General features: G+C 47.0%; 1 protein-coding gene across 2 annotated transcripts in view; it reads right to left on the bottom strand.

The window, feature by feature from the left end:
- The window catches only part of SNX29 (sorting nexin 29), a 1,714,757-nt gene that overhangs the window by 576,973 nt on the left and 1,125,447 nt on the right, over positions 1–12,337 (bottom strand). For both annotated transcript variants that reach the window (XM_078663166.1, XM_078663167.1), the window contains exon 19: positions 11,823–11,963. In XM_078663166.1, coding sequence (XP_078519292.1) covers positions 11,823–11,963 — 141 coding nt within the window. The remainder of the gene's footprint in view (positions 1–11,822; positions 11,964–12,337) is intronic.

Consider the following 12,337-nt stretch of genomic DNA (forward strand, 5'->3'; position numbering starts at 1 on the left):
ATATCCCTAGATAGATTGTTTCTCTATTGTTAATAACAGACTGAGGGTCAAGATCACCCTTCAAGCCCGGTCCGCTACTTATAGTCGCTTAACTTTGCTGCCGCATCTCTAAAAACGTGTATGTGTGTGTATGCCTCCCGGTTGGTACTATCTACTTCCTCCACTCTCCTGCTGTGAAAAAAAGGGAAGGGAAGGTTGACAAAGCCTCACGGGAGCAACACCCAGGGGAGGATTTGACAGGCTGGTACTCGCCTGAATCCCCACTTATCATCATCAGCATATGTCAACCCAAAAAGAAAGGGGATAAACGGTGTGCAAGAAAATCAAAAACCATATTATTATTATTATTATTAAATCGGTTTTGTATAGCGCCAGGTTACCCTGGAGCATCCCTGCGCTTTTGCCAACTACCGACATCAGAGATAGCAGAAAACGAAGAAAAATTAACAGAAGAGGAGGGTCTTAAGTTGTTTTCGAAAGCGCAGGAGACATGGTTCCGCGCGAAGACCTAGAGGAAGGGCGTTCCAAAGAATGGAAACATTGACCGAAAATCTCCTACCTCCCGATCGGGCCTTTTTTACCCTGGGGACGACCGTCAGATGTTGCTGGTCTGAACGTAACGTTCTGCTCGCTTTGTACGGGATCACCATCTTCTGAAGGACGGGGGGGCCTTTGCCTTGCAAGATTTTGTGTGCGAGGCATAGGGATTTAAATTTCACTCTTTCCCGTATTGGCAGCCAGTGTAGTGCCCTCAGTGCTGGTTTAGCAGAGCGGGACATGGGGATGTTGTAGAGCGTTCGTGCTGCCGCATTTTGAACTTGTTGGAGTCTGTTCAAAGTGCTCTCGGGGGCCCCAAGGTAGATCGCGTTGTTAAAGTCCAACCTGGACATAATTAGACCCTGGATCAAGAGATTTCTCGATAGAAAAGGGATGAGGGGCAGTATCTTACGTACTGATCTAAGGAGACCAAAACAGACACCCGCTAATTTGGATGCCTGGGCTCTGAGGGAGAGATCTCGTTCCATCCAGATGCCCAGGCTCTTGATCTCATCCTTAGGTTCAGGGAGACACCCTAAACAACTAGGCCAGGCTAAGCTGGAAAGGGAGGGGTTTTTAGGTCCCATCACCATGATCTCCGTTTTGGACCCGTTCAGTTTGAGTGCTGAGTCCCCCATCCAGGAGTGGACCTGTGAGAGGCAGGCTTGGAGTATCTGGGAATTCTCCAAGGATTGGGAGAGGGCGAACACCAGTTGGGTGTCATCGGCATAGCTCACGATCTTGATGTTGAATGGAGCCACCACCTCCTCCAAGGGAGCCATATACACGTTGAATAGTGTAGGACTCAGGGAGGAGCCCTGAGGCACACCGCAATGGAGGTGGGTGGATGCCGATCGTGCGCTCCCTTCCCATACCTGAAAAGATCTTTCGCTAAGAAATGGCCTAAGCCAGTTTAGCGCTGTTCCTCTCACTCCGGCATCTGATAGTCTCTGGAGTAACACTTGGTGGTTCACAGTGTCGAATGCTGCACTCAGGTCCAGGAGGATCACTGCCACTGATCCCCCCCGAGTCTAGAATGCAGCGTGCCTCCTCCATGACTGCCAACAAGGCGGTGTCAGTGCCTTGGCCCGGACGAAAGCCAGTTTGGGAGCTTTTTAGCACTCCATTGGTCTCGACAAAATTGGATAACCTAGAGTTAACCAATTTTTCTGAGATTTTACTCAGCCCTGGAAGGAGCGAAATGGGCCTATAATTGGCCATGTCTAAAGGGTCCAGAGAGGGTTTTTTCAGAAGGGCTTTCACTATTGCACTCTTCCAATTAGGTGGGACAATGCCAGTGCTTAACGAGGCATTGATGACTTTGGTGATGGGTTCCACAATGGAGGGGGCCACCTGTTTGAGAATTCTCATGGGGGCAACATCCCGGGGGGAGCCACTCTTAATAGAGCATAGGGCTTTGAGGACTTCGTCCCTGGTGACTGGCCCAAAGGATTCCAACGTTGTCTGGGGACATCCCTCCTCCTCCCAACGCCCGGGTCCAATCTTGGGCGGGGGAAGTGAAATAAGAATTTTTTCAATCTTCGTATGAAAGTGTTCCGCCAGATTCTTACATTTGGCCTCCAAGTTCTCCGTAGGGGCAGATGGTGTTGGAACTTTCAGGAGTTCTTTGACCACCAGGAAGGTTTCTCTTGAGGAGTTAGAGGCATTGTTAATTCTCTCCTCGAAAAACTGAGTTTTAGCCAACCGGATGGCGTTTTTATACCTCCTCATTGCCGTTCGATATTCCGTTTTACTGGCTTCCTCCCAGTCCTTCCTCCAGGAGCGCTCCAATTTTTTGCACGCCCTCCGCATGGCCCTTAGCTCAGATGTATACCATGGAGCGGTGTGAAGTCTTTTCTCCCTTATGCCTGCCGATCTTATAGGAAGGACAGCGTCTAAAGTGTTCGAGATCCACCTGCAGAGATCTGCTTCAGCCAAGATAGGATCCTGTGGAAGAGATGGACGTGATGCTTCTAGGCTGCAAGTAAAATTCTCCACTGAAAGCCTAGCCCATGGTCTGTCAGGTACACCAACATTAGAGGGGGGATGCTTTCGCGTTTAATTTCCCAGGTGAAGGGGATCAGAAGATGATCCGTCCATGGCAGAGGAATAGGGGGGGATGCTTTCATGGTGGGAATATTTGCAAATATGGGATCTAGCAGGTGGCCTTTGTTGTGAGTCGGATCTAGATTAATAAGATCTATTCCATAAGTTTTGAGGTCACATAGGAGGGCAGTCGCCAGCCGCTCTTCCTGGTTGTCGAAATGGAGATTAAATTCTCCCAGGGCGATGAAGTTTGTAGCAGAGGCAGCATCCACGTTACCGTTTCCATAAGAGAACTGATAAAATTACCCGACTTTCCAGGGGGGCGGTAGACTAACAGCCCAGACAAGGTGCTGGTAGGTGAGACTTGGAATGAGAACTTACAGCTCTCACAGTCTTCCAGTTCACCTTTCTGAGTTCTGCAGGTCAATGAGTTCTTATACAGAATGGCTACGCCTCCTCCTCGACCAAGTGGCCGGTCCTGTGAAAGGATATGAAAGCCAGGGGGGAGAGCGTTAACCATATCTGCCTCTGCACCCTGTGTGAGCCATGTTTCTGTTAGAAACAAGATATCTAGCTCCTGCTCCCGGATGAGGAGGTTCACCTCAAGCGAGTGTCTAGGGAGGGATCTGCAGTTCAGCAGTCCAAGGTGAATTGTGTGTTTTCCCAATGCTGGGTTAGGGGGGTGGCATCGGGCGCAATGAGTAAAAGGTGCCGAATCCGTATTGAACAAGGAGCAATATGAAGGTGGCAGAGAGCGTAACTGAAGTAATGCTTCTCTAAAATAGGTGCGAGGGGTACCTGGGGAAATCGGCAGAGTGGGTGGCCATAGGCTCGTCTGGGCTCGGACGGGCGCAGACGGGCTGGACTCTGGCGTGACTCCGGCAGTAATCCGGCGTTCCCGCCGCGCGTGACCGCTGCGCGTCAGCATGACTTCCTTAAGAGGAGGTCGAGCTTCCTTAGGCGCTAGAGCGTGTACTGCACGCCCAGCGTCCTTCCCCTCACCCAATATGGCCGCCGAACTTCCCAACTGCCGAGGGGCAGCAACTAAAGGACCCAGGACCCGCAAAACGCGGTGTTTTGACAATTATAATGCAGGTATGAGGAGCAGCTATTAAAAGCAAGGGAAAACGAAATTAAAATTAAAGAAAATAAAAAAAAACGAAGGTTTGTTAAAATTGCTTGAGAATCAAGCTAGATGCCCCACAGAGCGAGCAATGCGGTATGACCGCTCTGCTCAGGTCAGATGTTCCAATAAATCAGCAAGACCGAGCCCTGCTCTTACCTTCCTTAAGGTAAGTAACAAAGTGTTAGATGACCCTCTAAAATTAAAAAGAGCTGTGCTAAACTGGCAACTGTGTCTTTATTCTGTGCTGTTTGCTCGCTCTATTAAAAACCATAAACCGACATGTTTCATCACCATCAATACTTTACCGGTGATTTCTTCAGGGTTTAGTTCGGGTCAGCATGGAACTTGCACCTCTGGATTCTCCCTTTATTGTACCAGGTGGCCTCTCTTTTCCAGCCTACCAGCCCCCGTAGAAGAATCTGTATCTGGAGGGTACCCCTATACCATTAAGGGGTCCCCTGTACCGCCAGCTGGTCGGTCTCGTGAGTGTACAAAGGTCTGGCTTCCGCTCACCCTCACACGCAGGGTGAGCGGAAGCCAGACCTTTGTACACTCACGAGAAATCACCGGTAAAGTATTGATGGTGATGAAACATGTCGGTTTATGGTTTTTAATAGAGCGAGCAAACAGCACAGAATAAAGACACAGTTGCCAGTTTAGCACAGCTCTTTTTAATTTTAGAGGGTCATCTAACACTTTGTTACACATATGGTTTTTGATTTTCTTGCACACCGTTTATCCCCTTTCTTTTTGGGTTGACATATGCTGATGATGATAAGTGGGGATTCAGGCGAGTACCAGCCTGTCAAATCCTCCCCTGGGTGTTGCTCCCGTGAGGCTTTGTCAACCTTCCCTTCCCTTTTTTTCACAGCAGGAGAGTGGAGGAAGTAGATAGTACCAACCGGGAGGCATACACACACATACACGTTTTTAGAGATGCGGCAGCAAAGTTAAGCGACTATAAGTAGCGGACCAGGCTTGAAGGGTGATCTTGACCCTCAGTCTGTTATTAACAATAGAGAAACAATCTATCTAGGGATATACATCCCATAGCATTCTAGGGAAGGCCATTGTTGTTGGTAATCCATTCACTAGACACCAGGGAGGGGAGAGCGGCCCCTTGGGCAAGGGCTTTTGCTCCTCTCAAATTTTGTGGGTGTGATTTAGGCTTTTTGCCCCCCCTGGGGGGCAAAAAGCCCACCAGACTCCAGGGATATTGTTTTTAGGCCACATCATTTATTAGCATGGGGGAGCCCACTAGACGGCAGGGATATTTTTTTGGGCCACATCATTTATTAGCTTAGGGGCTCACCATAAAGGGCATATCTATGCCCCATCCCACAAAATTTACAGCCTTTCTGCCCCCCCTGGGGGGCAGTAATCCCCATTCTGCCCCCCCCAGGCCCCCAATCTGCCCCGCCAGGGGGTGTAAAAAGCCCACTAGAGGCCAGGGATTTTTGGGGGGCAAATTTGAATTAGGGTGGGGGCTCCCAAAACGGTCATGCCCATGCCCCCACCCCGCCCACAAAAATAACAGCCATCCTGCCCCTCCTGAGGGACGGATTGGGCAGTAGCCCCGAATCTGCTGGGGGGCAGATGGGGTAGTAGCCCTGATTCCGTCCCCCGGGGAGGCAAAAAGCCCACTAGAAGCCAGGGATTTTTTTGGCAATATTTAATTAGGGTGGAGGCATTGGCATGCCCGTTTTGAGCAGCCCCCACCCTAATTAAAATTTGCCCAAAAAACTCCCTGGCGTCTAGTCGACTTTCTGACCTGGGGGGTAGATGGGGGCATTAGCCCCCAATCTGCCCCACCAGGGGGGGGGGAGCAAAAAGCAGACTAGAGGGCAGGGATTTTTTGGGGCAAATTTGAATTAGGATGGGGCTATCAAAACGGGCATGCCCATGTCCCCACCCCCTCCCCTACAAAAATGACAGCCTTCCTGCCCCCCCTGAGGGGCAGATGGGGCAGTAGCCCCGAATCTGCCCCCCTGGGGGGCAAAAAGCCCACTAGACACCAGGGAATTTTTGGGGCACATTTGAATTAGGGTGGGGGCTCCCAAAACAGGCATGCCCATGCCCCCACCCCACCAGCAAAAATAACAGCCTTCCTAACCCCCTGGGGGGCAGTAGCCCCCAATATGCCTCCCCGGGGGGGCAAAAAGCCCACTAGACGCCAGGGATTTTTTGGGCAGATTTTAATTAGGGTGGAGGCATTGGCATGCCCGTTTTGAGCAGCCCCCACCCTAATAAAAATTTGCCCAAAAAACTCCTTGGCGTCTAGTGGACTTTCTGTCCCCCCCTGGTTGCCAAAAACGGGCATGTCTATGCCCCCACCTGCCACAATTACAGCCTTTCTCCCCCCCTGGGGGGAAGATAGGGGCAGTATCCCCCAATCTATCCCCCCTGGGGGGCAAAAAGCCCACTAGACGCCAACGATTACGCTGGCTTTTTTTTATGCGTGAGGGTGGGGGCTGCTCAGAATGGGCATACCAATGCCCCCACCCCCCAAAAAAATAGGTACCTTGTTTGTGCCCTCCCTTGGGAACATATCGGGGCAACCCCTTCCCCCCCGCCCCCGATATCCCCCACCAGGGTGGCAAAAAGCAGACTAGGCATGGAGTCGTTTTTAGCAATATGACTACCTGTGGATTTTGGGCCCTAGCGCAGCCAGCACATAGGGAAACCTAGCAATCCTGTACATCTTTGAAAACTAGACACCCAGGGAAATCCAGGATGGGGTGACTTGACTGTCTCTCACCAAGTTCTGTTACCCACAATCCCTTGCAAACTTAAAAATGTGTTTTAAAAAACACATTTTCCTAATATTTCTGTGGTGAAAAATTCTGGAATCTGCGTGGATCCACAAAATTCCACCTTTCCCCAGTTCTCCAAAGTCTTCCAAGAAAAATGGTACCTCACTTGCGTGGGTAGGCCTAGTGCCTGCGACAGGAAATGGCCCAAAACGCAACGTAGACCCACCACATTTTCACAGTGAAAACTGACCCTTTTTTTTGCAAAGTACCTAGCTGTAGATTTTGAACCCTAGCTCTGCCGGCACCTAGGGAAACCAAGCAAACCTATACATTTTTAGACACCCAGGGGAATCCAGGATGGGGTGACTTGACTGGCTCTCATCAGGATCTGTTACCCAGAATCCCTTGCAAACCTAAAAATGTGTTTATAAAAACACATTTTCCTCACATTTCTGTGGTGGAAAGTTCTGGAATCTGTGTGGATCCACTAATTCCCACTCACCCCGCGTTCCCCAAAATCTTCCGAGAAAAATGAAGACTCACTTGCATGGGTAGGCCTAGTGCCCACAACAGGCAAAGGCCCTAAACCTATTGAGGCGACATCAAAATTACCTATCACAAAACAACCTGGTTTTGCAAAGGGGGGGTCCCATGAGTTTTTGGCACCGGGCTTGGCCGCCATCTAGGGAAACCTACCAAACCCACACATTTCTGAAAACTAGACTCCTGGGGTAGTCCAGGGAGGTATGGCTTGCGTGGGTCCCCTAACGTTTTCCTACCCACAATCCCCTGTAAACCTCAAATTTTGCAGACAAATTCACTTTTTTCTCAAATTTTTGTGTGGTAAAGTTCTGGAATCTGCGTGGATCCACAAATTTCCTCCCACCAAGCGTTCCCCCAGGTCTTCCGATAAAAATGGTACCTCACTTGCGTGGGTGGGTCAAGGACTCGCGACAGGCAAGGGCCCAAAATTTATTGAGGCGACATCAAAATTACCTATCACAAACCAACCTGGTTTTGCATGGGGGTCCCAAGAGATTTTCGCCCGGGGCTCGGCAGCTATCTAGGGAAACCTACCAAAACCACACATTTATGGAAACTAGACACCCGGGGGAGTCCAGCAAGGTATGGCTTGCGTGGGTCCCCCATCATTCTCATACCCAGAATCTCCTGTAAACCGCAAATTTTGCAGAAAAAAAGTATTTTTTCCCAAATTTCTGTGTGGGATAGTTCTCAAATCTGCATGGATCCACAAATTTCCTCACACCCTGCGTTCCCCCAGGTCTCCTGATAAAAATGGTACCTCACTTGTGTGGGTAGGCATAGTAGCTGCAACAGGAAAAGGCCCAAATCATACTGTGGAGACTTCAAGATTGCCTATAGCAAAACTACCTGGTTTGAGGGGGGGGGGCATCACCTGAGATTTTGGCCCGGGCTCGGCGGCCATCTTGGGAAAGTACCAAACCCAAACATTTTTTAAAACATTTCCCCCGGGGAGTCCAATGAGGTATGGCTCGCATGGATCTCCCAACGTTTTCCTACCGAGAATGCCACGCAAACCTCAAATTTAGCTGAAAAAAAACACATTTTCTACATATTTTTCTGTGGAATCACCGTGCCGCCACAAATGTCCAACCCCACAGCGTTCCCCTTAGTGTCCCGAGTAAAATGATACCCCACTTGTGTGGGGTATCATACGCTGGGAGGGAGGAAATTTGTAGATCCACGCAGATTCCAGAACTTTCCCACACAGAAATTTGAGAAAAAAGTGATTTTTTGGGCAAAATTTGAGGTTTGCAGGGGATTCTGGGTTAGAGAATGATGGGGGACCCATGCAATCCATACCTTGCTAGAATACCCCGGGTGTCTAGTTTCCAGAAATGTCTGGGTTTGGTAGGGTTCCCTAGATGGCTGCCGAGCCCCGGGCCAAAACTCTTGGGACCCCATGCAAAACCAGGTTGGTTTGTGATAGGTAATTTTGATGTCGCCTCAATAAGTTTTAGGCCATTGCCTGTCGCCGGTCCTTGACCCACACATGCAAGTGAGGTACCATTTTTATCGGGAGACCTGGGGGAACGCTGCGTGGGAGGAAATATGTGGATCCATGCAGATTCCAGAACTTTCCCACACAGAAATTTGAGAAAAAAGTGAATGATTTGGCAAAATGTGAGGTTTGCAGGGGGTTCTGGGTAGGAGAATGATGGCGGACCCACGCAAGCCATATCGTGTTGGACTCCCCGGGTGTCTAGTTTCCAGAAATGCATGGGTTTGGTAGGTTTCCCTAGATGGCTGCCGAGCCCCGGGCCAAAAACTCATGGGACCCACATGCAAAACGAGGTTGGTTTGTGATAGGTAATTTTGATGTTGCCTCAATAGGTTTTGGGCCCTTGACTGTAGCGGGTCCTTGACCCACCCAGGCAAGTGAGGTACCATTTTTATCGGGAGACCTGGGGGAATGCTGTGTGGGAGGAAATTTGTGGTTCCACGCAGATTCCAGAACTTTCCACCACAGAAATGTGGGGAAAATGTGTTTTTGGGACAATTTGTTAGATTTGCAAGGGATTCTGGGTAACAGAACTTGGTGAAAGGCAGTTAAGTCACCCCATCCTATATTCTCCTGGGTGTCTAGTTTTCAAAAATGTATAGGTTTGCTAGGTTTCCCTAGGTACCGGCAGAGCTAGGGTTCAAAAACTACAGCTAGGCACTTTGCAAAAAAGGGTCATTTTTCATTGCAAAATAGAGGTGTGTCCACGTTGGGTTTTGAGCCATTTCCTGTTGTGGGCATAGGCCTACCCACACAAGTGGGGTACCATTTTTATTGGAAGACTTAGGGTAATTCAGATTTGTAAAGCAGCTGTTATTACCAATTGACTTTCGGTGCATTTCTGCCTTCCAAATGAAAGACAATGTGTAAAACAGAAGTAATTTTGAAACATGATCAATAATTCTCATGTGTATGAGTATTCCTAATTTCAGAAATGTGCAAATATCTACTGTTTCTAAATTCTATATTTTGTTCCCGTTTCAGAAATACATAGGTGTCTTTCATACCGATTTTTCTATGTACACATTTTCCCAGAATAATTGCTATATACCCGGTACATAATAAAAAAAACATTGCAAATAGTTGATCAGTTTTTGGCTCTGGGTTCATAAGGTTCTAGGTGAACCTACAAGTCCTATATATCCCCACAACCAGGAAGATCCAGCGGATGTAACAGTTGATTTCATAGAGGTGTCCTAATTAGAAGAAGTTACATGTAAAAACGTTGGCACATAAGGCTGTTTTTTTCAACTAATTTTCAATTTTTCCTCTATTTAACAGTTAGTTTCTATAAAGAAACCTTGAAGAATCTACACAAATGACCCCTTGCTGAATTCAGAATTTTTTCTACTTTTCCAAAATATATAGCTGTCCTGGATCCATTATTGCTTTCATACCCATTTCTACCATTAACTGGAAGGAGGTTAAAAGCACAAAAAATAGCAAAAATAGGCAATGTCCCAGAAAAATACCAAATCAGTTTTAAAAATGTGGTTTTCTGACAAAAGTCTGCTTGTCCCTGAAAGCTGGGAAGAGGGTGATTTCAGCACCACAACCCCTTTTTTATACCATTTGCAGGGTAAAACCCAGACGCTTACATTTGCAGCCCTTTTTCCCATTTTTCACACAAAACCATAAATGTGGCTGTATTTTGGCTAATTTCTGGAACCCCTCCAGGGGAATCCACAAATCCTGGGTACCTTTAGAATCCCCATGATGTTGGAAGAAAAGGACGCAAATTTTGCGTGGATATCTTATGTGGTCAAATAGTTACAGGAGCCTAAGCGCGCACTGCCCCAAATAGCCAAAAAGAGGCTTAGCACAGGGAGGAGGGGGGGAGGGGGGGGGGCGTGGAAGGCCTAGCAGCGAAGGGGTTAACATTTGCACAGTTTTTCTAAATTGGGTTGAGGTGTTTTCACGTTATTACTGTTTTCGTACTGCATAAATATTTTACACATCGCCTCTAAGTAAGCCTGGTTTCTGTGTGCCACCCTACCAAAGAGTTAAGCACAGGTTCATTTAGTGACTATTGGTTCACCCTGTCTTTGGTGCAAAATACGGTGAGAAATCAATCTCCAAATGACTTCTATCAAATGTAAAAAACACCCACTCTTCCGGCAAGACAAAGAGGTGGATGTACAAAACCGGTCACAGAGAACACTTTGTCTTGGAATATTGTTGTGAATATCATTCATATGGTAGGTCTAGATGTAATGGTGCTATGGGCGCCCTCTACTGTCTTGCTTCAGTAAGTCTTAACATTCTTTTGGACAGATTATATACGGGGACGGTTGACACTTTAAACACTCTTGCTACAGTTGCACTTACTCTTTGAAAAGTAAGAGCAGACAACTGCTGTGATTGGTCATCTATTTGCCTGTGGTATGGCCAAATGTGGAGAATGTGGTTCGTTACAGCACCGGAACTCGAGTTCTATGTCAAGGGTGGGGACCAACAAGAACAATGCATGCTTGTGGTTACTTCTGTTCCTTCAGGAGATATGGGATGGCGGCTTGGGCTCGACATCTGGTTATCTACGAAGCTGGACCAAAACTTGATTTGCATGTGGTTGGTCTAAATCTGTAGTAGCTAAGTGATTGCAAAAACAAAAGACTGCTATGCTACTCGAGTAATCACCACTGAATAAAATGTAATCAATAATTTTTCGTCTTCAATCAGTTAAGGATTTTCACCGACTCTCTTTTGCTCCTCCTACCTTTTGAAAGCGGTTTGCTTCACCCAAATGACACTTATTATTCGTGTCTAAATTAGTACATACCTCGCGGCCAATGTATTAACAATATTGAGGTTGAATTAAAAGTAGCAGTCTAGCATCCTAATAGTAATGGAGTTATTGTTCCCGAGTAAGAAAAGCTTCTTCCATGAAAAAAGAGAATTTATTAATTTAAGAGTAAGCCTCATCTACTCATAGGACACAACCTTTGTGATTCGGGCCCAGTGACTGCCCCATTATCCTAGCATATCTGGGCACAACAGTATCTCTAGTTCTGTGCACAAAAGCTATTGACTTATACTCAGTAGGATCTTAAGAAACGTGGTTATTCACCCAATTTCTTATCTCAATGAGATGACAGAGACACATGAGACCATCTTGTGCAATTTAAGGCTTCCCATTTAAATTCATTACAGATAGTAGGAGATAAATGGAAGTCTCGCTGAAGCGCCCTTTACCAACGTGATTTTTTTCGGACATTGTAGCAAGGTTTCATTTGAAAAATATCCATACTAAGGATCAGACACACACAGGACAAACAACTATTATTTCTTTTAAAAAAAGTTTTTCTTAAAAACGTACCTTATTGCCAATAGCCTTTTTGGGAGGGAAATGAAAGGTCCTAATTTGCTGGTATTTGCTTTGCAACTCGTGATGCAAACGTCTGAACTCTGTGTATCTTCGATAGACATTCCATTCATCATCTCGAATCCTAACGTAGACCTGCAATAAAGTAAAGAGGAGGGGTTTGCATACTCTTCTCTTGAAAAGTAGTTTATTTCATTCATAAATGCCTAATACAATTATAATAACAATGTAAGAACAGTTAACCTACGAGCAATCACATTTTCACCCATTAGGCATCATTTGCGTGTTACACAAAAAATAAATCCAGGGGAATCTATTACTACAGAGCAAGTCACTTTTCTTTCTCTCTGGTGAAGTTCTATGTACACACCTTCACAATGATAATGAATCGTGTCCTTACTGAGCAGAGGTTTATTGGCCCAGTACCTGGGCAAACAAACTCTATCATATACCCTAAATAAAGAGGGAATTGTCCTTGGTATCAGCTTTTAGGCAGTAATGTTTAAACA

Source organism: Lissotriton helveticus, chromosome 10, assembly GCF_964261635.1.
Source record: "Lissotriton helveticus chromosome 10, aLisHel1.1, whole genome shotgun sequence".
Lineage (NCBI taxonomy): Eukaryota > Metazoa > Chordata > Amphibia > Caudata > Salamandridae > Lissotriton > Lissotriton helveticus.